The 22,726-nt window shown below is 37.1% G+C and overlaps 1 protein-coding gene across 5 annotated transcripts; it reads left to right on the top strand.

The window, feature by feature from the left end:
• Positions 1-3,371: 3,371 nt before the first annotated feature.
• Positions 3,372-22,716, top strand: LOC134798239 (uncharacterized). 5 transcript variants are annotated; one of them, XM_063770618.1, is made up of 18 exons: positions 3,372-3,524; positions 4,390-4,501; positions 5,030-5,145; positions 5,223-5,287; positions 5,493-5,555; positions 7,851-7,914; positions 11,499-11,588; positions 11,734-11,864; positions 12,336-12,411; positions 12,501-12,587; positions 12,811-12,860; positions 13,524-13,612; positions 14,593-14,770; positions 15,369-15,561; positions 16,149-16,330; positions 16,811-17,003; positions 20,285-21,831; positions 22,257-22,716. In XM_063770618.1, exons 1-18 carry the CDS (start codon positions 3,517-3,519, stop codon positions 22,583-22,585), a joined length of 3,573 nt encoding a protein of 1,190 aa, XP_063626688.1. In that variant the 5' UTR covers positions 3,372-3,516; the 3' UTR covers positions 22,586-22,716. The 5 variants fall into 5 exon arrangements, with proteins under 5 accessions (XP_063626688.1, XP_063626687.1, XP_063626685.1 ...); XM_063770617.1 differs by lacking the exon at positions 14,593-14,770 and adding an exon at positions 14,784-14,961 and having other exon boundaries at positions 5,493-6,890; positions 15,372-15,561; XM_063770615.1 differs by lacking the exon at positions 14,593-14,770 and adding an exon at positions 14,784-14,961 and having other exon boundaries at positions 5,493-6,890.
• The last annotated feature ends 10 nt before the right edge of the window (positions 22,717-22,726 follow it).

Genomic DNA, 22,726 nt, shown 5'->3' with positions numbered 1-22,726 from the left:
TTTTTTTAATACGTTTTTAATACATATATAAATTAGTTCCCAAATCGTCATTACCGTACATGCAGTGTCATTACCGTCTATAAAAGAGTCATTACCATACCATGATTGTCATCACCATCTTGCGTTTTTATTTTCCGAAAGCGATAACTTCAAATATAAGCCACAAATGATTGTATAAATACCATAAATATCCTCAATATACAGCCCCCTATTACTTTACCCAGCTAGAATCGTGTTAAATTAAACATTAAAAAAAAATATTTTTTTGTATGGTGAAATTTTTGGTGATGAAATCCACCCTGGAACAAAAAAAAGTGAGACTGTGACTAGGACAAGCAATAATACCGCTTTCTCTGCTACTCCTACTGAAACTTCTATAAGTGTATCTCGTTCGGTCATTTGGTCCCTCCCCCGTTTCATCTCTATATTATTGTACCACAGAATAACTAATAGTACTACCGTACAGAAAATTCACTCCTTCACAAAAGTCAGATTTAGGTATAAAATTATACCTATACTCGCCGCCTGCAACAAAATTGAAACTTATAACCGCGCACGAACAGTGCATCTTCTTTGCGCGAGCGCCACGTGACACGACTATCGTGCGGTCGAGCGGCAGCCCACTGCCATACACCTGCCGGCCCGGGCGGCGCGCCGGCCAAATGTACCTAAACTGCGTAGTGACCAAGGCCTATTGACTTCCTTGAAACGATGTGACCCTTCAAAATTGTGCATGTGTTGTCCGTTCCCAGACGAGATTGCCAGTAATTAACATCAAAATATTTTACTACAGCAACATTGCTAGAACTGGCTTTGTCTATAGATGCGATTTCTAGGAACAAATCAAATTATTTTGATTTGTATTTTATGAAGTAGTCATATGTAAATTATTATTTATTTTTTGATATATGTATATTATTATCTATTATATTTCAGTTTTTCTTTGCCTATGTTCATAAAATCTACGAAGGGTAGACGTGCCTCTACCCTCCTTGATAAAATAAAAAAAAATCTTTGTCAATTGGCCTCTTTGATAGGCCTTGATTTGGGTCTGGCCGGTAAGAACATAGACAAGATAAAAGTCTGTAATGTCAATGCTGTCATTTAAGTCATTTAATGCAAAAATATCAATTTTCATATAAAACGATTTATTCACTTGAAATATATTTATTTACCTATTAATTTTGAAAATAAAATCTATTCATATGTACGAGCAACATATCTAAATGCGTCTTCGCACAGACTTAGTTAAATTTAAACCGTTGTCTCTCTTCCTTCCTTGCTGTATGTATCCGGCAATAGCGACTTTATCAACAATTCTTATCCGGATTATGGAAAGCCCTAATGTGTGTGTGGAAACCGTTGTAGTAAATCAGAAACAGCGATAATTTCAAGGTAAGATATATATTAATCTTTAAATAAAAATGAGCGTGCTAATTACCAAATTCAAATATAATAATTTAATCTTACTATTCCCGTAAGTCCCGCGGACGCGTCCGAAATTATAATCAAAATTCAACATAGATGTAAAACCCCACATTGTTTAAGCTGGTAACCCTAGGAATTAGCGACGTTAGCCCCCATTCGCACGACAGCTTTTTCAACGCGAGTTAAAAAAGCGCTTGAATCTGTTCGCACTCTAAATTCGATTTAACGACCAAGGCTTAAAGTCGAAAATCCAACAACGTTTGATAAAAAGCGCCACCGCTGTCGTGTGAATACATACATGGTTATCCATTTGTGTCATTCAAACGCTTTTTTAACGCGCGTTGTAAAAGCTGCCGTGCGAACGGGGCCTTAGTAATTAGGAAGATAGATTATATTGTTTAATTTTTTGACTATTTTGTTTTAGAAAGTGAATCAGCAGATGGCTTGAGCGTGAGATAATAATATAATCCTGGGCCGTCATATGATTTTTTGGAAAAAGCTCAGAAGGGCACGTATCTGCCGCATATCCAAACTAGTTTCCCGGTGACCAAGAACGCTGCGCGGAGCTGTGAAGCAGAAAATGTCCGATAACCGGATAGATGTAATAACAACTTGTAACCATTTGCCATATCAGTGTATGTATTCATATGTATTATGAAAATATTTATATCTTAATAATACGTAACTTTTTGTTACCTTTTATATTTCACGAATTTCTGAATATAGTACCTAATCATTATCTTTTAACGTATTTTTTTACTTATTTGTGAAATGCTAATTTCAGAGCCCAACAACGTGCACACTAGCGCCACTGCTAAATAATCGTGATTATTTAAATTTAACGACATGTATTTAAAAAAGGGGCCGCTACGGACTGTATTGTGTATTTAGGTACCTTTTGAATACATCAAACTAGATTTTATGTTGCTGGATTCGTCGATCTATGAGCTCAAAACAAAAACGGCCGTTTTAACTTTGGACGGGTAGATTGACGAATCCAATAACATAAAAACTAGTTTAATGTATTCAGCAGTGGCGCTAGTGTGCACGTTGATGGGCTCTTAAAAACCTGACCCCAACAAAAAATAAAAAAATACAAAAAGAAATTCCCTCTCTGGGATTCGAACCCAGGACCATTAGCTTCCTGAACTGGATTACTGCCAATACCCGCTAGGCTAAACGGGTTGTCAATTCTAATTACAATGGTATCCTACCAGAGCGCTAGTAGTATAAACGAACTTTTGAAAGGGACATTTTTTTGTATGGAGTTATCGTTCTTCTCCTAGTGAGTATTATATTCTTTGGTAGTGACACCCCCCTGATTGTACCTCTATCAAACCTCTATGCTATCCAGCAATTTATTTATTACATAGAGGTAGCATCCTATAGAAGTGGTATACGCGTGCCTCAGTGAGGGACAAAACATACGCACTGCGACACTATGATTGGTCGAATTTATTTGTTGCCCAACATAATCCATACTAAATTTACGTTGGGGAAAAAAAAATATGTGAGACTGTGACAAGGACAAACAATAATAGCGCTTTCGCTGCTACTCCTACTGAAAGATACATGAGACTATCCCGTTCTGTCAGTTATCTCCACCACTCATGCCCAATCCAGTTTAATACTAGATTCATGGTCGCACTCATAAGTGAGAGCGAGAAAGAGATATCTGTTTCTCGCTCTCACTTATGGGTGCGACGCACCAAGGTCGCAGTGCGGTGCGATAGTGTGTTACGGCTTTAATAGTTGGAGTTACGAGTAGCCTTGCAGGCGCATGAATAGGACCCATTATTTTGTGACAACCAAAGTGAACGAATGAATGAATGAAACCGGCTTTGCAACAAGCGAACGAAGCGGCGGCGGCGCAACGCAACGCAGACAAGTCGTCTTATTCGTGTCAAATCAAATGAAACGAAGCGTGAGTTGAGTGAAATCCGTTTGAACTGTTTGTAAAAATTGACAGAATCCAGTGCGAATTATTATCTAGAATGCAATTCAATATTTAGAAAGTGTTTAAAACTGCAACAGGCAAGGCAAATCGGCTTGGGACCATAAGCAACCCAGTGGGAAGCGTCGCTCAAAATGTCAGGGTATGTTTTGATTTACTTTAGAATTACAAAATATTTCGCATTGACATTAGTTTACTTATTTATTATTAAAGTTTCTTTTAGATTTTATATGTTACTAGTCTAATATTAAACATACATTTCACAAAATATGATTAAATTTCTTTGGTACGCCTAAGATGCAGTAACTAGGATATAATATTTTGATGAAGTCATCAAATTTTACCCATTAGCAAAGAAATGTGACCTGTGGGATATAACCCCACTTGATAATTACGACTTAAGTGTTTTGTGTTCACTCATTAGGTTAACTAATCTATAAGATACATCTACCTACATTTATTTTTGTTGTTATTTGTATTGTCAACAGTCTTTGTTAGTTAGTGAAGTTACATTAAATAAACTATAGTAAATAGGTATGGATATATGGTTCCATGCCCATACCTTGGTTATAGGTAAGATTTACAGTACATGAACCATGATTTCAACCCAGGCCTTTGGTGCTCTAAGTTCGCTGAACTAAAAAGCTTTGTCCTAAATTTCACAGCCCACTAGATGTTCCATTGCAATCTATATTTTGGTAATATTGCTCAAGGCATGATACCTAAACTTTACACTGTTTCGCTACATAAAAGTTCAAATGCCTAAAAATGGTTGTATGAAAATTGAACATAAAGACTTTACACTGTAAAATTTGGCCATGCATGATTTGGAATGGTATATTTTCAAGCAGCATTTTTTTTTAATAATTTGTGGATCATGATATCAAACTACTTGAAGTACTTGATTGTGTTTTAATTTATAGTACCATGTCTACAAGTTGATATTGACAAAAACCTAACTGTCAATGGTTTCTTAACCAAGTAACATCAATATTATGGAATTTCAGGAAATTTTATTCATTGCGTGAAATGAAATCAATAGTGGATTACCTAACAGTAAACCACTTCTACGGTGAAACAAAGGGCCGAAAGATGTGGATGGACTATGCCAATTCTAATGTGAGTAACTTACTTCTTTTTAGAGTTGTTGGATATTAAATTTTCTCTCAGTTAATTAAATTTCAAATAGACAGTCCTGCTGCAAGAGTTTGCAATGCAATTGCTTATACAGTGTAAACTCCATATAATGTCACTTGATATAACGAGTTACTCCCTATAACATCAATATTTGTTGGCTATTGTTGCTTTTCTTTAATATTAATTTTTCTCTATATAATGAAAACCCTCTTTGGTGTCACAAAACATCCGTCCGGTCCCTTTAGTGTAGCTATATAGAGTTTACACTGTATTTGTATAATTTATATTGTAAAGTTTTCTTTGTAGATAATGCTATATTTCGTCAGATGACAAGCAAAACTCACTAACTACTAAAAAATAAATAAACAAAAATCAACCTTATTTGAGTACTAATATGGTTCACAATGGCTATGACCTTGTGGTGGTAATTAGTGAGTTTTGCTTGTCACCTGACGATTTGGTGAATGTCACACTAAAAATATGTAATTATTCATTACCATCTTGTTTCAGTCAACGCAAAGAACCTGGCAGAGCCTCAAAGAGACATTCTTAAAAAGAATCTTACCAGATATTACTAATCCTTATTACAGGCTAGACCCTGATCAGATATTAAGCTTCAAGCGAGGGTACATGATACTTTCATATAGTTCAATTGTTTTATTTATGTCTAGGACATCTTAAATAGATTTTTTTTAAATTACAGGATGAATCTTACACAAAAAGATAGAAGACTGGAATTGCGACCTGTGAACACTTCTAAAGACAATGGTACAGAAATATTTTGTATTAACACATTCAACACCAAGAACCCGACTGTCGGGTACACTGTTCGTAGCGACTACGCGCTACATACGACGAAACCGTGGCTACGCGCTACGAGCGTAACCCGTAGCACTTAGTGGTATTGAATGTCTTAAGTATTGCTTATCAATTGTAAAAATATTGGATGACATTGGTTCATAATATTTTCCAGGTGCAAATGATGAAAATGACCAGCCAAGTACTAGCAAAAAAAATACAGAAGAAAATGCTACAGGTGAGGATACCCAATGTTCAAAAATAGTACACAACAGAGCATCCACTGAGACCCTTATACTTGATACATGTTACCAAACTGCTGAGGATATGCAAAGTGATCTCGAAAGTGCCAATGAAGATCAAAATGAAGATAAGGCAAACAAATCAAAACCAGCATTAAAGTCTGTTCGGGATTTCATAGAATATACAGAACCTTTGACACCTATGCTGCAAGAGGTTTTGGATGATTTTGCAACAGATGAAGATTGTTCTGACGCTGAACCACCCATGCAAATAGATGAAAATTATGTAGATCAAGATGAAATATTAGATGCCCCAGAAAATCCCACTTCATCCCAGAGCATTCTGAAACCAAATAAAACACAAAACACAGCCAAAATCACAACATCTGGAGAAAAGGTTAGTGAAAAACAAGCAGGAAATGTAAATCATAATAAAAATAATACTGAAGACCCTGTAGTGGTTCCTGATGACACAGTACTTTCTCAATTGGAGGATGTTATGGTGTTAGTTGATGAAGCTCTTGCACAAGACATAGATAAGGAGCTTAGCAGAAATATTGAAAGCCAAAATAAGGAAGCCAGTTCTAATCAGTCCATTCCAATGACTGACAGTTTACTTCCTAATAATCAAGAAGCTATTAAAAATCATACTACACCTGAAGTTCCATCGCCTACACCTTCACCACATGACAATGGTGAAAGAGGAAATAGGAAAAAGGAAAGCCAGGTTGATGATAAACAATCAAATTCAAAATCTAATTTGATGTCAGATCAAGAGCCAGAACAAAAAGGTTCTGATGGACTAATCACTATCGACTCTAATGAAGAAAAGGCGAATAACAAAGATACTGCAAAAGACATACTAACAGCTAAAAGTCCAGAATCTCCTAAAAAGCCTTCTCTAAAAGATGATAAAGTTCATGAAATACATTCAGATAGTAGCACAGGCATTAAAGATATAGATCCACAAGTTGATAACCCATGCCTGAAAAGTGTCAGTTTATTTGAACAGTTGTCTTCGACAAAATATAGTGATTCAGATTCAAATAATAAAGAAAACTCCAATGACCAGCGAAAAACGCAAGCGCAAAATGCTGGAGAAACAAAAACTAATAAAGATCCAAGGAGTGAGGGAACTAAAGTAAATGAAGATCAAAACAATGAAACTGCAAACACCAAAAAACAAACACAGGATGGTGTTATTCTTCTAAACTCCCGTACCACCTCTGAAAGTGTTGATGACTCTGATATCCACCATAGACCTCTTGCCCGTTCATCTCTCAAAATTCAAAAGGATAAAAAATTAGCTAGCGTTTTCGGATTTTCTAATGGTAAGTCATGTGACATTTCAATGTTACAATAAAGTCGAGAGGTGTATGGATATTTCAGATATTTGTGTATATATTATACTGACTTGCATTTTATGCGAGCAATATGTGTTGAAGATATATCCTGGAATTTACAAGTGCTAATATGTATTATTTTACTGTAAAAATCACTGCAAAAAAGGGAAACTCAAAATTGGATGCGTGTTGTGGAAATTATTTATTATATAAAGTGGTTCAATTTGATTATAGTGATTATGCCAATATTGTTATGGATATAATAGTGTAATTCCCAGATTTCAATTTATAACTCCCCGGTCATTCCCCGCGTTTTCGGTTTGGGAATGTTTTACACTAGCCAAAAATGGGTAAAAACTGTAATGCCTAAGATACACTTGTAAGTTTTACTTACGTAAGTAGGGACATAGCTATACTACAGAATAGCCAGGTCCACATAGAGCCAGCATACGCGCGAGGCATCGCGCACAAAACGGCCAGTGTAGACGTGCCTCGGCCGAGGAGGCGCGCGCGAGGCCCTTTTTTTGCCCTGCCCTGCGCGTATGCTCGCTCTGTGGACCCGGCTAATGAGAGACGAATATCATTATCTCATTCTAATAGCTTAGTCCCTACTTAAGAAAGTACAACGTACAAGTGTATCTTATGCTTTAGAATATACACTTTTAAAATTCCTAAGCACATTGGGAGGCAGGGAGCTTACTATCTATTTTTAATTCATAGTTTTGTAACTATGTATTTTTCAATATGCAAAGTTATAAACACACGAAATCGTTCCCCCACCTAAAGCCCTGGGTATGCTTACGGTATGGTGTAATGGTTCACTAAACTTCCATGCCTTACTAAATTAACTTTAAAATATTATTGCTTACTCTCCCTCATAGCCAATAAGACAAAACTAACATTAACATGTTAGTGTTATGAACTTATGAATAATAGATAATTTTTCAGGTGGTGCTCCCAAAAGCAGAAGATTGAATGGTCGCAAGAGAACTACCTCCCACCGTAATGTGCAGTGAGTTTAATTTATTCATTCAACTTACGTTCCATTTTCTTTTGAACAAATTGTTCAATCAAGGTATTGAATACTGACACGGACAAAGTGTCAATAATATGTAGAGACGATTTTATTGCTAATGTATTAAAGTAGTGTGTACATATTTCTGCCACTTTGTTCGGTTATGTAGCATAATTTCTAAAATCAAATGTCCTAAGTACGAAATTCCTAAAGACAGAACATCGAAAATCAAAATGTCTAATGTACGAAATTCCTAAAGATGCTTGTCCTAAGTTTAATCAACCTATTTTTTAAATGTCTAAAGTACAATACTGCTAGTGCACGAAAATACTAACGACCTTTTTTCCTACGTCCAGTTGACCTAAGTTTAAAATGTATAAATTGCGAAATTTCTAACGACATTTTCCTATGTTTAGCTGACCTTACTCGTAGTTTAAAGAGTCTAACGTACGGAACTTTCTTTTCAAAAAATATTTTCTTTACTACTTAACTAGACGGAGCCCCGCTTCGCGGGGCTCCTATTTCTGGGCGGTTTGCACTTCGGGCATCTGAAGCTACGTAACGAACCTAACCTACCTACCTACCTACGCTTTTTCCCCCAAAGTGTACTGTTTTCGCGGACTTCACACTAAACTAAATCAGTGGGTAGGTAGGTTAGGTTCGTTAGGTAGCTTCAGATGCCCGAAGGGCAAACAGTCCAGAAATAGGAGCCCCGCCTAGCGGGGCTCCGTCAACTCAGGGTAAGAAGGAAATGTTCTCGGAAATATTGATTTTCAATTTATTGTCATTAGGCTGTTTGAACGTAGCTATTTTGAGCACTAGACATATTGACTTTCAAAGTATTGTCCCTAGGCATTTTGTACAAAGGAATATTGATTTTCGAAAATGAGATCGTTCGATTAAAAGTGTATTAGGACTAGTGTCCGACCGAAACATGTTTTTTTGCCGAAACCGAAACCGAAACCGAATGTTCGGCTTTGGCTATAGTTTCGGCCGAAACCGAAACCGAAACCGAACCTTTTGTAGATTTGTTAAAATAGTTGAAGAAATGTATAAAACCGCTTTTACACACATATTATGGGGCTGTCAACACCCAATGTCCTTGAAATTGATGTTACTTAAGCAGTTTTTTTAAGAAAATTACTAGAGTTAGACCAAGATAATTCTGCAACGATTTTGATAACACACGCAGTGCAAGTGTTATTTTAAACGTCAAAACTTCTATGAAATTATGACGTATAAATAACATTTACGTCACCCTAGGCCCGTAAGTGGGATTTTCTTCCCACGGGATGGGAAGAAAATCTCACTTCCTGGCCAAGGCAAGACGTAAAACTTTATACAAACCACGGGCGGTAATTCGTAAAGCCCCAGATCGCATATTTATGGCCCTCACCTTCGGTTCTGGCCACAAACACCTGCGATCTGGAGCATTTACGAATTTACCTCCCTAGGTATGTAATGTACTATTGCACTAGTTGCACTGCTATCAAAATCATTGTAGAATTTTCTTGGTCTAACTCTATTCATTCACCAGTCAAGCTAACATGTAGATATAGGGTCAACTAAAAAACCAACCATAAACGCGAGCGCAGCGAGCGCGAAATTTTTTGTTCACAAATATCGCAAGGCCGGGTACCGATCTTTAACTGGGCCTAATAGTCCGAAGTTCCCCAGTGAGGCGAACTTTCATGCGAAGTCAAAGTCGTGCTTCAGGCTTCAGGTTAAGTAGTTGAGCACTGACTCCAACCAATGTCCATTGTATTAAAAAGCGAGACCGCAGGCCGAGCATGGCGCAGCGAGGCTGAATGCTAAGCTGATGTAGAGGACATGTGGAACACAAACCAATGGTAAATTGAGGTAAAAAGTGAGGCTAAGGTCGAGCATTCGTATGATAAACTGTACTGGGGACACTTTTAAGAGTATTTTCTTCGTTTTAATCAATTGTCAACTGTTCAGCCTCGCAAAATATAAACTATTCAGAAAATCAACTTTGCGTAGTTGACCGTAGCCTTTAGCCTCGCTTAAAATTTGCCATTAGAGGTATGTAGGAAAATGACTGAATAAGTAAATGAATAAGAGCGAAAAAGACATCGTTCGACTCGGGCCGACCTGATACTGTGGGCCCCGACATGCTTAATCCGGCCCTGCTTAAAATTACCATTAAACGGTTCTAATGTCTTTATTTTTTTGACTTATGTATCTGAAATTTAAATCACAATGTGTAAATATTTATACCTAAACCGTTAACGAGTAATATTACACAAATAATCCACGTTTATTTTTATTACAATAGTTTTTTTATTATTTCCTTAAGTGCTGGTGGCCTAGCGGTAAGAGCGTGCGACTTTCAATCCGAAAGTCGCAGGTACAAACCCCGGCTCGGACCAATGAGTTTTTCGGAACTTATATACGAAATATCATTTGATATTTACTATTTGCTTTTCGGTGAAGGAAAAACATCGTGAGGAAGCCGGACTAGTCCCGATAAGGCCTAGTTTACTCTCTGGGTTAGAATATCAGTCTGATGGCAGTCGCTTTCGTAAAAACTAGTGCCTACGCCAATTCTTGGGATTAGTTGTCAATTGGACCCCAGGCTCCCATTCCCATTGCCACGGCTCGGCAAAAATTCCGGTATCACGCGAGGAAGATGATGAGTTTTCTTATTATTCTCTTGCCCAAGGCCCAGTAACATGCGACAGTGCGATCTCATTCACTCCGATACAATTAGACAGTGTGCGCGTTATAGGTATTGACAGCCTCTTAAGACTGCGTCGATCGTCCAGTAACGCCCTCATTAGTGGAATAATATTTTATAATAAACCAATTAATTTATGTACCTATACAATACATGAATCAGTATATGTAGGTATTAATATTGTTGTCCTACTTATTCCCCAACTTTTGGTCTTTGTCCGAAGTACCATTTCGTAAGTTTCGGCCCGGCCGAAAGGTTCGGCCGGTTTTTGGCCGAAACCGAAACTTCAGCCGAAACATGATTTTTTGGCCGAAACTGGCCGAAACCGAAACCGAAACCGAACCTTCGGTCGGACACTAATTAGGACATGCATCTTTAGGAATTTCGTACATTAGACATTTTGATTTTAGATGTTCTGTTTTAGGAATTTCGTACTCAGGAAATTTGATTTTAGAAGTTATGCTACATAACCCTTTGTTCGTATACCAATACCTTGACTGCCCCACTATTGCAAATTTTAACGACTTCATATTATTATTGATCTGTTTTGTCAATTACTGTCCCATATTATATTATGCTGTAGTTGATAAAATGCAAAAAAAACTGACAATAATAAATACAATTCATCATTATCACACTACACCTTATATAACAAAGTCCCCCGCCGCGTCTGTCTGTTTATGTGTTTGTTCGCGATAAACTCAAAAACTACTGAACGGATTTTCATGCGGTTTTCACCTATCAATAGTGTGATTCTTGAGGAAGGTTTAGGTGTATTAACCCGTGCGAAGCCGGGGCGGGTCGCTAATACCTTGTATAGGCTAAAATTATATATATAGCTTCTTGGTAGGCCACAATCATCATTATATTTTCTTGATTATAGATCGGACTCAAGTGACTGGACTTCAACTAGCGATAGCGACTACGTGTCCCCTCCGCATGGCAGGAGGAACAGATATGCTAGGAAATATCTGTAAGTAATACATAAAACACATTTACACAAGCAGTGTGCCGTCTGTCATGAGTATCAGTATATTACTTCGCGCACACGCACCCGGTGTGCACATGCCTTTTAAGTTGCCTAATGTTTTGGACACTAACGTTACCTATTTCCGCAGGAAACCGCGTGCAGCCCGGATAATGTCGCTCGAGGAAGAAGGGGGCTTGTTCGTCATGCTGGGGAAGAAGGTTTATCCGTTGGTCAAAGATGGCAAACCTGTCAAGAACTATGTCACTTTCCTGCCTGAGAGTATGTTGAAATCCTACTGTGTGATATTACTGATGTTCTTCTTCTTCCAGTGCCATCTTCCATTGGAGGTCGGCTATTATGAGGGCTATACGAACTTTAGACACAGCTGCGCGGAATAATAAGCGTGTGCTCTGTTTGGACCATCTTCGGAGATTTTTGAGCCATGAGTTACGTCTTCGTCGATGATCTTTTCCCTTGGATCTTTCCTTGTATAATGAGTTGAAGGAGTTCATACTTCTTATTACTGATGTTGGAGAAGTTATTTTGTGTAAACTTTGTCATTATAAGACCACTGTTATTTTAGTAAATTCAATAGTTCAATCATATAATCACTTAATCAGTAATAATCAAGTTTACTATAGTTCACGCTAAAATATCTAACCTTGCCTCACTATAATGTCTGATTATGTCATAAGCTGATTTAAAAGGAGATTTTAACACAACTAACTATAAATTAACTTCTCTCAACAGGTGATCCCGAAGAAGATGACTCTTATTGGAAATCCAAATATATTGAAGAAAGAAAACGAACAGACGTATTAAAAAAGTAAGGGTTCTATCGACAGATTTTATTATAGACCTATTTACATTTATTTATCAAGTATTATATATATTTTTAACATTTCGTACTTACAGAAAACTGGGACATTCTAAGTCTAATGGCGTGCTAGATAAAGAAGAAAAGGATAGTTCTATCTCGGTATCTTCTGTCACTTCACCCCTGTAAGTAATCAACTAAACATACAAAAAAAAATTAAGGATCAAAGTCAAATGGCGTTCTAAAAGTGTTAATCATTTGTGTCGAAAGATGGCAGTAAATGTACTGACTACATAATTTACTTTGACAATATTCCTCTAGTCTAAATTCTCTTTGGTACTGGGTTTCATATTTTGCTGGTATTAGGATTGTTGTTTGACGATTAGATTTTATTAATTTAATTTTCAGGACCGAAAATCGTACAAGATTACCGCCAAGCCGACAAGAAAGTGTTCAAGGTATGTTATACAATAGGTGCAAACATACATTGGGCTTAGATCTTTAAATCTTTTTTCGCTCAATAAATTCTTACCTATTGAATAAAAATCTTATATCACAAATTACGCAATTTTAAAATGGTTCTCATCCGCGCGCGCTCCTCCAAAGCATGTAGACTTTCCACATGTTTACAAACACAAGTAACACAACAAAAGTCCTTTTTATCACACTCGCTCAGTAAATGTGGAATTGCACGCAGGTTTAGCGGGAGTTATAGAAAAAGCGTTCTCCCTAGGGAGTTATGAAGTTTCTAGTGCCATAATTAACAGTTTTTTGTTTTTATTCTTCATTTTTGTATCGCAAGTGTGATGAAAACCATTGTGTGTAACTCGGGGCGGAATAATATTGCAAACTCGAGTCTATAAATCGCTCCGGCAAGCCGTCGCGATTTAACTTACTCTCGTTTGCAATATTCAACGTACGGGGCATGTTGCACAATGTACTATTACTTACTTACGGTACCTACTCTTGCCGTGTTTGTGTGTTTCGTCTACGTCTATAAGATTACATGTGGGTAGACGTAGGGGCGCGCAATTTAAAAAAAAGATTTGTCTCCACGAAGATACGTTTCTATGTTAATTTTATTTGCCAGCAGACTTGATGACACATAAAACTTGTTTCAGGAAATGAATTAATGCGACGATATAGCGGGGTTATGGAAAAACCGGTCAGCAAAGAAACATTAAAAATCAAATTCACTAAGAATGACCAAGTAAGTGAAATAGATCATTCACCTCATTTATTTTTATTGCTACACTTCCTTGTCAATGTTTTATTATAAATATAACCTTTTGATCGCCATATGTTACATTCTAAAATGTTATACACGCTATATATACAAGGATACTTATGTTTTTAACACTTTGAACGCCACGCCTATCGTGTGCTGTAGTAGGTAGGTTGATATTGGGCTGTAGCCGCGCGCATCCTTTGACGTCTTTGGCGGTCAAACGTCAGTTTACGATTAAGGCACCGCACACGAGCTAAATTTATCAGAAAATCGGAGCCTAAATCACAGAATAACTAATAGTACTACCGTACAGAAAATTCACTCCTTCACAAAAGTCAGATTTAGGTATAAAATGATACCTATACGCGCCGCCTGCAAGCAAAATTGAAACTTATAACCGCGCACGAACCGTGAATCTTTGCGCGCCGCAGTTTTATGAGCGAGCTGTGAGTGTCGGCACGGGGTTGTCACTTGACAAGTTTTAGTTTAGTTTAAATATGTAGGAATTACAAACGTTGATTCTGTAAACATAATTTTTTTATCCGGAGATAGTATGTCTGATTCTCACGGAAGTAGGTATGCCACAACAGCCGTATTCCTTTGAAAATATGTCGGTCAGTTCCTAATATTGTTTCTGGGAAACCAATATTCAATAAATTAAGGATGTTTATTTTAACTATTACTAAGTAAGGACTTAGATTTAGGTTTCGAAGCCATTGTGTATTTTCAATTTTGCACGAGCGCCACGTGACACGACTATCGTGCGAGCCGAGCGGCAGCCCACTGCGCCGGCCAAATGTACCTAAACTGCGTAGTAAACCCCCCTGCCTAAATCTCTATATTCACAGAATTCTGAAAATATTTTATGACCTTAGAGATCTAGGCGCTAGATTACTGACTTATTCAACTCGTGTGCTGCGCCTAAGATCTATTCATTTACACTGCAATTTGCAAAATTTAAGGAAGTACAACTAGAGGGTCACTGGCAACACATAAACCCAGTTCTGGCGCAAGTGGTGTCCATCTTACACAAGGATGCTGAGAAGAAAGCTGACACGGTCACTTGTGTGGAGCTGTCGAGCGGAAACACCACACCCATCACCCCTACGGTTATACCTACTGAGGCGCCTATGGATACAGGTAAATATATAAGGAAGTACAACTAGAGGGACACTGGCAACACATAAACCCAGTTCTGGCGCAAGTGGTGTCCATCTTACACAAGGATGCGGAGAAGAAAGCTGACACGGTCACTTGTGTGGAGCTGTCGAGCGGGAACACCACACCCATCACCCCTACGGTTATACCTACTGAGGCGCCTATGGATACGGGTAAATATTTTAAGTTAGAAATGGGTCGATCGAATCAGGCACTAGCTGAATATTAGGGCTTCCAGTACCAGAATCCCGACTTTTAAATGTCATTGAAGTGGATATCCACATTTTTTTAGAAGGAGTTTGTACTATTTCTCCTTTTGAGCAGTGAGCTATTACTATTCAGACAATCTAGATCTGTATGTATAGAATAAATGTTATGTATAGATAGATCTAAACATCTTAATATTAACCTTATAATGGCATTAGACACACAATTGAGGTCTACCTGTCTGTCAGGGTAAAAAGTTCCGGTATCATTCTAAAAAAATAATAGAATGTATGATGCAACTTAGTCCGTTTTTTTTTCCAGAGGCTGTGCGATATTATAGTTTGTAATTTAAAATTATTACTTTCTGTTTCAGGAGTACGCGATAAAGTAAACGAGTTAGAATCAGCAATATTTAAAGAGATAGAAGAGAAAGATAAGAAAGATGATGAAATACAGGAAGTTGTGGTACAAAAGGAAGACAAAGAAAAAAGTGTGCCCGCTGACAATCCAGAAGTTAAGGATAGTGTTCCAGAAAATGTTGAAGAACAAGCAAATATTACGCAAAGGTATTATTTTAATATAATTTTTACTTTAGTGTTTTGAAGGTTTTTAGCCCACCCATGATTAGATATCTTTACGTTGAATACCAATTCATCACAAATAATAAATAAATAATAATTTACCTTATGTAAATACATCCTTCTGCTTGGCACAGGGCTACTCTCATACGCGACAGGGCTTAGGCTATAGTCCCCACGCTGGCCCAATGTGGGTTGGGGATTTTCACACCATTCAATTTCTTTGCGGATGTTTGCTATCACTATTTTGAATAAAACATAAGTAATATTAATAAAGACGATAACTTTCGATTCAAACTTGAAAGCACAGTAACACCCATAAAATTATAAAGGTGGGGTTTTCCCCGTCTGTCCCGTGTGACCAGGTCGTTTCCACTGGTAACGGTTGAGAGAAAAATAATCCCAATAGTTAACACCAAAATGTTTTTAATGCTAAATACTAAAAGAGACCTAGATGAACCAGGAGTATTAACCTTTCGTATGCCTTGTCTCGAAGGGTAAATTTGACGGGTGTCAAATCACAAGACAAGGTTATGTTTATACCTATAATTTTATACCAATAGTATTTTTTCTAGGAAAAAACGAGGCAGACCTAAAAGACAGGTTTCACCAGCAGTTGTGGCGGCACAGACCCCGACTAAAAAGTCAAAAAAATCTATAGAGCTAAGTAAAGTCGTAGAGGAAGTAAAAGCTCAAGATGTTAACAACACACCGAATGCCGAGAGGCAAACAAGGACCCCTAGGAAACTCTTAAATGGTATGTGTTTTCTTTAATGTCGCTGTTATTACGTAGTATGGAGCGTTACATTATAAAATTCTATATTAACCGCCCAGAGGCCTTTAAAAAGGTCTCATGTTCCATTGAATTTTGAATCATTAATTTGACAAAATTAATAAAAATTGCATTTTTCTTAGCAAGTTTTAATTCGTGGGTGGATAGAGAATATGTTAGAGGCTATTTGTTTCCTAGTTTAAAACGCCATTTAAACACGTTTACTGTCCCAATCTGAATTGTTAACCTTATGCCTTGTAATAGAGGTTTGCCGTGACCGATATACAGGGCATGGGCAGTGAACGTGTTGAAATCCACATACAGATTACCGAGTCAAAAGGTATACCCCAAAAATACAAAAAGTTAAGTTAAACAATGATTAAAAAAAAAATCTCATTTAGCCACTTGAAAATTGCCGGCATTTCAGCATGCAATTTTTTTAAAAAGTATTACGTAATATTTCAGGCGTGCCTCCAAAAGCCAAAGCAAGTAGGAAATCATTAGCAAAGCCACAGCCTGAGGCGCCTGTGGAAAGTGCACCAACTCCAGTAATCGAAGAAAATGAGGAGGATGTGGTGCGCTACAAATTCCCGTCGCCGGAACCCGAACAACAGACCACCAAGGCTAATATTACAAACAAAACCACTCCCAAGAAGCAGTAAGTAGATTTTGTCGATAAAACTGGGCCGATAGGGAACGTGCGTGAAGTAAAGAGGCCACCACCGGACGGTATTTATTGGCAAATAAAAGTTAATGTTAAACTTAAGTTGCCAATTTATGCCACGAGATAGCACTCTTTAACGCGCAAGGCAGCATGCATTAACTGTAGTTGCCAGCACCTACCTGTATGTAGGTGTGAATTGTCTATATGACTTATGTCAAGTTTTTGATTAAGGCCACATTAGTCAGACCCTCCAACGCGCACGGTCCCTAAAATCTTATTAAGAACAAAACTGCGTCATATTCTTATTGACCGCAATATAATATTGCAGAGTCAAATAAAATGTATACACATTATGTGTTTTGCAATTAATTGTAGTCAATGAAGACTGGTATTATGTACTTTTAGTTGAGTGTGCTCAGAGCATAAAAAGGTCAACCACGGCGTTGCATGAACAAGAGATTTCCTTTGGCAGGATTGGTCCTTAGGACCCAAGGATGGATTTAAGAAGTGGAGCCACCCAGATTTTTGATGCAGGTGGGGGGTGGGGCGGTTTTAAGCGTCGGCGACGTCTGATGTTAATAATTGTTTAAGTTTAGGTTCTATGTCAAGTTTAGTATCATTTTCAAGTAAATCAAAGATGTAGACATAGATTTCATCTAAATCGGTTCAGCCGTTATTGATTCCCCATACAATCTTACACCTTCCTTTTCACTTTTAAGAGATTTTTTTTTAATAAAAACTATCCTATGTTCTTCCCCGGGACTCAAAATATCTCTATACCAAATTTTATCTAAATCGGTTCCGCGGTTATTGAATCCCCATACAAATTTCCACCTACCTTTTCACACCCTTAAAGGATGATTTTTGAGATTTAAAGTAGGCTATGTTATTCTCTGGAACTCAAACTATCTCTGTACCAAATTTTAACTAAATTGGTTTAGCGGTTTAAGCGTGAAGAGGAATTTAAAAAAAAGTATTTTTTCATATTTTATGTGTTTTTACTTCTGAATTGTGGGTTATTCCCACTAGTTACCACCAAGTTGTTACCAGTGGTAACTACTGGGAATTTTTATCCCACCTTTTACCACTGGTAATTACTGGGAATAAAAATTCCCAGTAGTTACCACCAACTCGGTTTAGTGGTAACTACTGGGAATTTTTATTCCCAGTAGTTACCACCAAAAATTTGTTAGAGTTAAATACTAATAAAAACACTATAAATAGTGTAGTATAAATATATAGAGTAATTTAATAAATGATTATAAGTCGATTAGTGTTTTAGTAAACTCCCTTAAAAGTGACCAAAAATATTGAAACAGTTTAACCTGTACTAGTACAAAAACTATGATATATGTACTTAAGGATAAATTTAATAATCCATTTAGATGATTTTTCAAGTGATTTTATTAGGTAATTCAAAATAACTCTATTTATACTATTCATACCTACTGTTTTTATTAGTATTTAACTCTAACAAAGTTTTGGTGGTAACTACTGGGAATTTTATTCCCAGTAGTTACCAGTGGTAAAAGGTGGGAAAAAAATTCCCAGTAGTTACCACTGGTAAAAACTTGGTGGTAACTAGTGGGAATAACCCTGAATTGTGTCATTGTGATATCAGAAATGAATTCGGCATCCCCGATTTATACGAAAACGATACCAAACTTGGCCTAGTAGCTTAAATGATATAGATATCAAGATCAAGTTGAGAGCCACCGGGGGGGGCCTAAAAATTTACATCAAAAATCTCGGTGGCTCCACTTCTTAAATCCATCCTTGGGACCAATCCTGCCAAAGGAAATCTCTTGTTCACGCAACGCCGTATTTTAGGCCCAGCACCATCCGCTATTTATAATATTGTCTCCTCGCCCTTATATGGGAAGTAGATCAGAAAATGGGTACTCTGAGATTCAGCCCACTTTTTATTAAATCATTTTGTCTTGTTTGAATTTTATTTCTTAAACTGAAAACCTGATTTTCTTTTTATTGATCTTTAGCGTACCCATTTACTGAATATTACGAGAAAGAAGTATAGAATATGAATTTATTATCAATCATCTTTGTGTTATTCTTCACTTTATATAATAATAGAATATATTTTATACATAGAAATATCGAAATCGTTTCTATTCTTTACTTGTAGAAGAAATGTTTCGTATGTCTAAATCTAAAACATCAAAATACTTGTACATATAATAATAATATAACATACTGTTATTTTTGTTATAATTATGAATGGGAGCAGGTGTTTCATTTGGATCAATAAACACTTGCAAAAGTAATGGTGTATTTATTTACAGTAGTTTAAGACTTAACTTACCTAGTTGTTTCATTATAGTAAAACTTGGCATCACGATAAGCCACTACAAAATTAACATTTATATTAAAAGTTTAAAAAACAATAACGATCAATTGATCATAGTTTGAGTCCTATAAGCAGACTAGCTGGATTGTTTTGATATATTTTTCTCATTTAAGTAATTATAAAGATATAATTGTCTGGGCACTAAGGAAACAACAACAATGTACCTAATACTTTGAACGTAATATATTATCTATAGTTTTATTAGGATTAGAACTGCGCAAAAATAAAGAACGAGGTCTACATCAGGCACTGTATGCCATAAAAAACAGCAAAAGAATAATTCTAATCGTGATTATTAAGATTACGTGATTAATATACCGCATACAGTGTCGGATCAAAATCCTCATGCGTTCTTTGTCACGCTATAAAAATCTAAATAATACCTACCTACCTACAATCCATGGACTATATGGAGGGTATAACTATTAGAAAAGAACTTAGTTTCTTTAAAGATATATTTGACCATAGTCCATAGGGTCTGCTGTGAGGAACCAAACCAGTGATCAATATAAAACAATATTGCTTTAAATGTTGTGTGACCCTGCTTCCATTGTGATCCGCATGTACATTCGTCTTACATACGCACTCATATTAATGCCTTATTCATGCTTGCATACACTAGTATTCTAAGGTATTTACGTATCATACATATCACATCACACTTGCGAATTTATGATTGACCATAATACGTGAACATAAAGACATGACAACGAATCCAAAAACAAGTCTACTAATGTTTGGCGGACTTTGGGAAACGCATTCGACTGGATTTTACACAGACTGAGACGACTAGCGGAATACTGTTATTTCCCTCTATAAGAGAAATTTCTAATAAAAAATAAATATTGCATCCCTGCATATAACCGCATGGCCTTGTGTGTGTAAACCCGATTCTCTTTTGTCCACACAGCTTACCTAACATCGCTTCACCCGAAAGCTTATCCCACCACTCAGCAAATAGCAGTCAAGGCTACCAAGACTCTGACACTAGCCCATTTAACATAAACTTCAGAAGAAAGAGACGCTTAAGCATCTCCACCCTGTCTATAAAAGGCAGAAAAATGAAACGTAAACAAAGAAGCAGATCATATCCCCTGATAAAACATTTCTTTAGTGAAAGCGATTCATCCTGTAGTATCACTTTCAAAACTGGAAGAAAAGAACAGTCTACCATCAACTCTGAGGTGTACAGATCGGATTCGTACCAGTTCCTCATGCCTCGGTCACGGACTATAGAGATACTGGATAAGATTGAAGAGGCGAACGATAACGAAACTGACACGCTAGCGAATGAAATTCGCAACCTTCGTGACGAGATTTTGAAAGCTAATGACTCAATAAATAAAACTGATCCAACCAGCTCCAGTATATTGTCTTTACCACTGTCCCCAGAACTGTCATTTGTTGAGAATTTATCAGTAAACAAAAGAGCTATTGCAGAAATAAATGACCACCCGACAATCAATGAAACGGAGAGCAATACTGCGCAAAATACGTGCAATAATAAATATCTCATGTCTCAGGTAGACGTTTCCATGCCTCTCATGAACCAGGATTGCGATCTACAAGAAAAGTACAGAAAGCATCTAATGGCCGCGATGAGTAATTTATCTGATGGGCCAAATTCTGCTGGACGGAATTTGTCAAAGGATTCAAGCATGAGAATGTCGATAACATCCGAATCTATCTTGAAAACTTATTCTGGCATCAACGTTGAGTCGTCAGACTCTCTAGACAGAAGACTGGAGCAACTGCTTTTGGAGAGCGCTCAAAAACCCGCGACTAAGGAAGAAAAGATGGAAGTAGATACACAAGTAAAGAAAAAGGGTTCTAGAAAACGATGTTCAACTCCTCATAAGAAAAACACTGTTCAAAATAAGAAGAAGGTCAATCTAGAACCAGTTATAGTTGAAGAATCAAAAGCTCACTGTTCACGCGGTGGCAGGAGATCATGCCCGCCGTCTGTCAATATTGTTTACTGTGAAAAAAATGTACCAGACAACCTAGAAATCAATATACAAGATCAAAGGATTGACGTCACTGCTGTTACCAAAAAGCCACGAATTAAAAAAGATATTATAAAAGTCAAAATAACAAAACCGAAGGATAAGCAGCACAAAAAGAAAAAGTCTCCTCAAAAGAAGCAGAATATTAGCCGCAGTTCAAACACTGAAGGAGAGAACGAGTCTGGTGTGTTTTTGCACGGTTTTGAAGATAGTAGCGAGCTCATACACAACCATTCAGAGACTTGCCTTCATATCAGAGACTGTATGGACCAAGACGGCTCCGACAGTGTAGAGTACATAGACACTGCATCCAAATCTATAATTTCTTTGAGTTCGGACTCTTTCGCTTCCGAGAATAAAGAGAATTTGGGTGGAAACTCAATGGAAAGTGGGAAAACAACACCTGAGCTGTATTGTGACAATGCTCAGTGTGCTACGAATCTGCGTGAGGGTAAGTTTTCATATCTCATAATATACCTAAGCTTCATTCCGTCCCCGCAACCGTTTTTATGTGGAAAGTTTGAGATTATAGCTCATCTTTCAATGCCAAAGCATCATCACCATCAGCGTCTGGTCGCGGCTTTAAGTCCAGAATTATAGAGTGACTCGGTAAAAAGTTACTTCTTACTAATAACTCAAGCTTTTTTAAATTGTACATATAGCAATAAGGTACGGCGTACATCTCTAATTTTGCAATTGTTTACTTACTAGCTACGGCGACGCAAGGACCCAAAGTGAGTCCTGGCCTCCGACTTACAATTGTTTACTTATCTCTGATATTAAATTGAATAAGTACAATCAGCTTAAATATACTGAAAATGTTTGATTATATGTGTTAGGAGCAAGAGTTGACTAAGCTTATTATTATCTCGGCAGCTAAAGCAACAGAGATGCAACGCGCAGACAGCGGCAACACGATGTATTTCACCCCGTTCGCGAGCCGATGCAACAGCGCTCTCACCGACGACCTGTCAGATCCGCCCGTCCCCAAGCCTCGCACTTCCAAATGGTATCTCCTCAGCGAGGACGAAAGTAACACCAACTATTTTGATGTGCAGGATGACAGGCCAGTCTATGGCGCTAATTTGCAACAGATATTCCCTATTACCTGTGCCATCCCAGACTTATCCACCATTACGGAGATGTCGGAGAAAAGCCAAAAAGCAAGTTTGGACGCTGGAGAATTTAGACGGGAGACAAAGTGACATAAGTATTATTTTTGTTTAATTTTTATTATTGATGTTTGTAGATAATTAAGAATATTATGTTTATTTAATTTGTGATATAAGCTCGATTTGTAATTGATGTTGAATTAATATATTGATGAAGAGTATAATATTTGTTTT

This window comes from Cydia splendana, chromosome 16 (assembly GCF_910591565.1).
Source record: "Cydia splendana chromosome 16, ilCydSple1.2, whole genome shotgun sequence".
Lineage (NCBI taxonomy): Eukaryota > Metazoa > Arthropoda > Insecta > Lepidoptera > Tortricidae > Cydia > Cydia splendana.
Note: the sequence above shows the minus strand (reverse complement) of the source record. Positions and strands in the feature narration are given on the sequence as shown.

Bases quoted from the DNA above. Each gene is read 5' to 3' on its own strand.
- LOC134798239 (XM_063770615.1), top strand. The intron at 12,588-12,810 runs GTAAGTAATCAA...TTTAATTTTCAG, and splicing joins TCTTCTGTCACTTCACCCCT to GACCGAAAATCGTACAAGAT. The intron at 21,832-22,256 runs GTAAGTTTTCAT...TTATCTCGGCAG, and splicing joins TGCTACGAATCTGCGTGAGG to CTAAAGCAACAGAGATGCAA.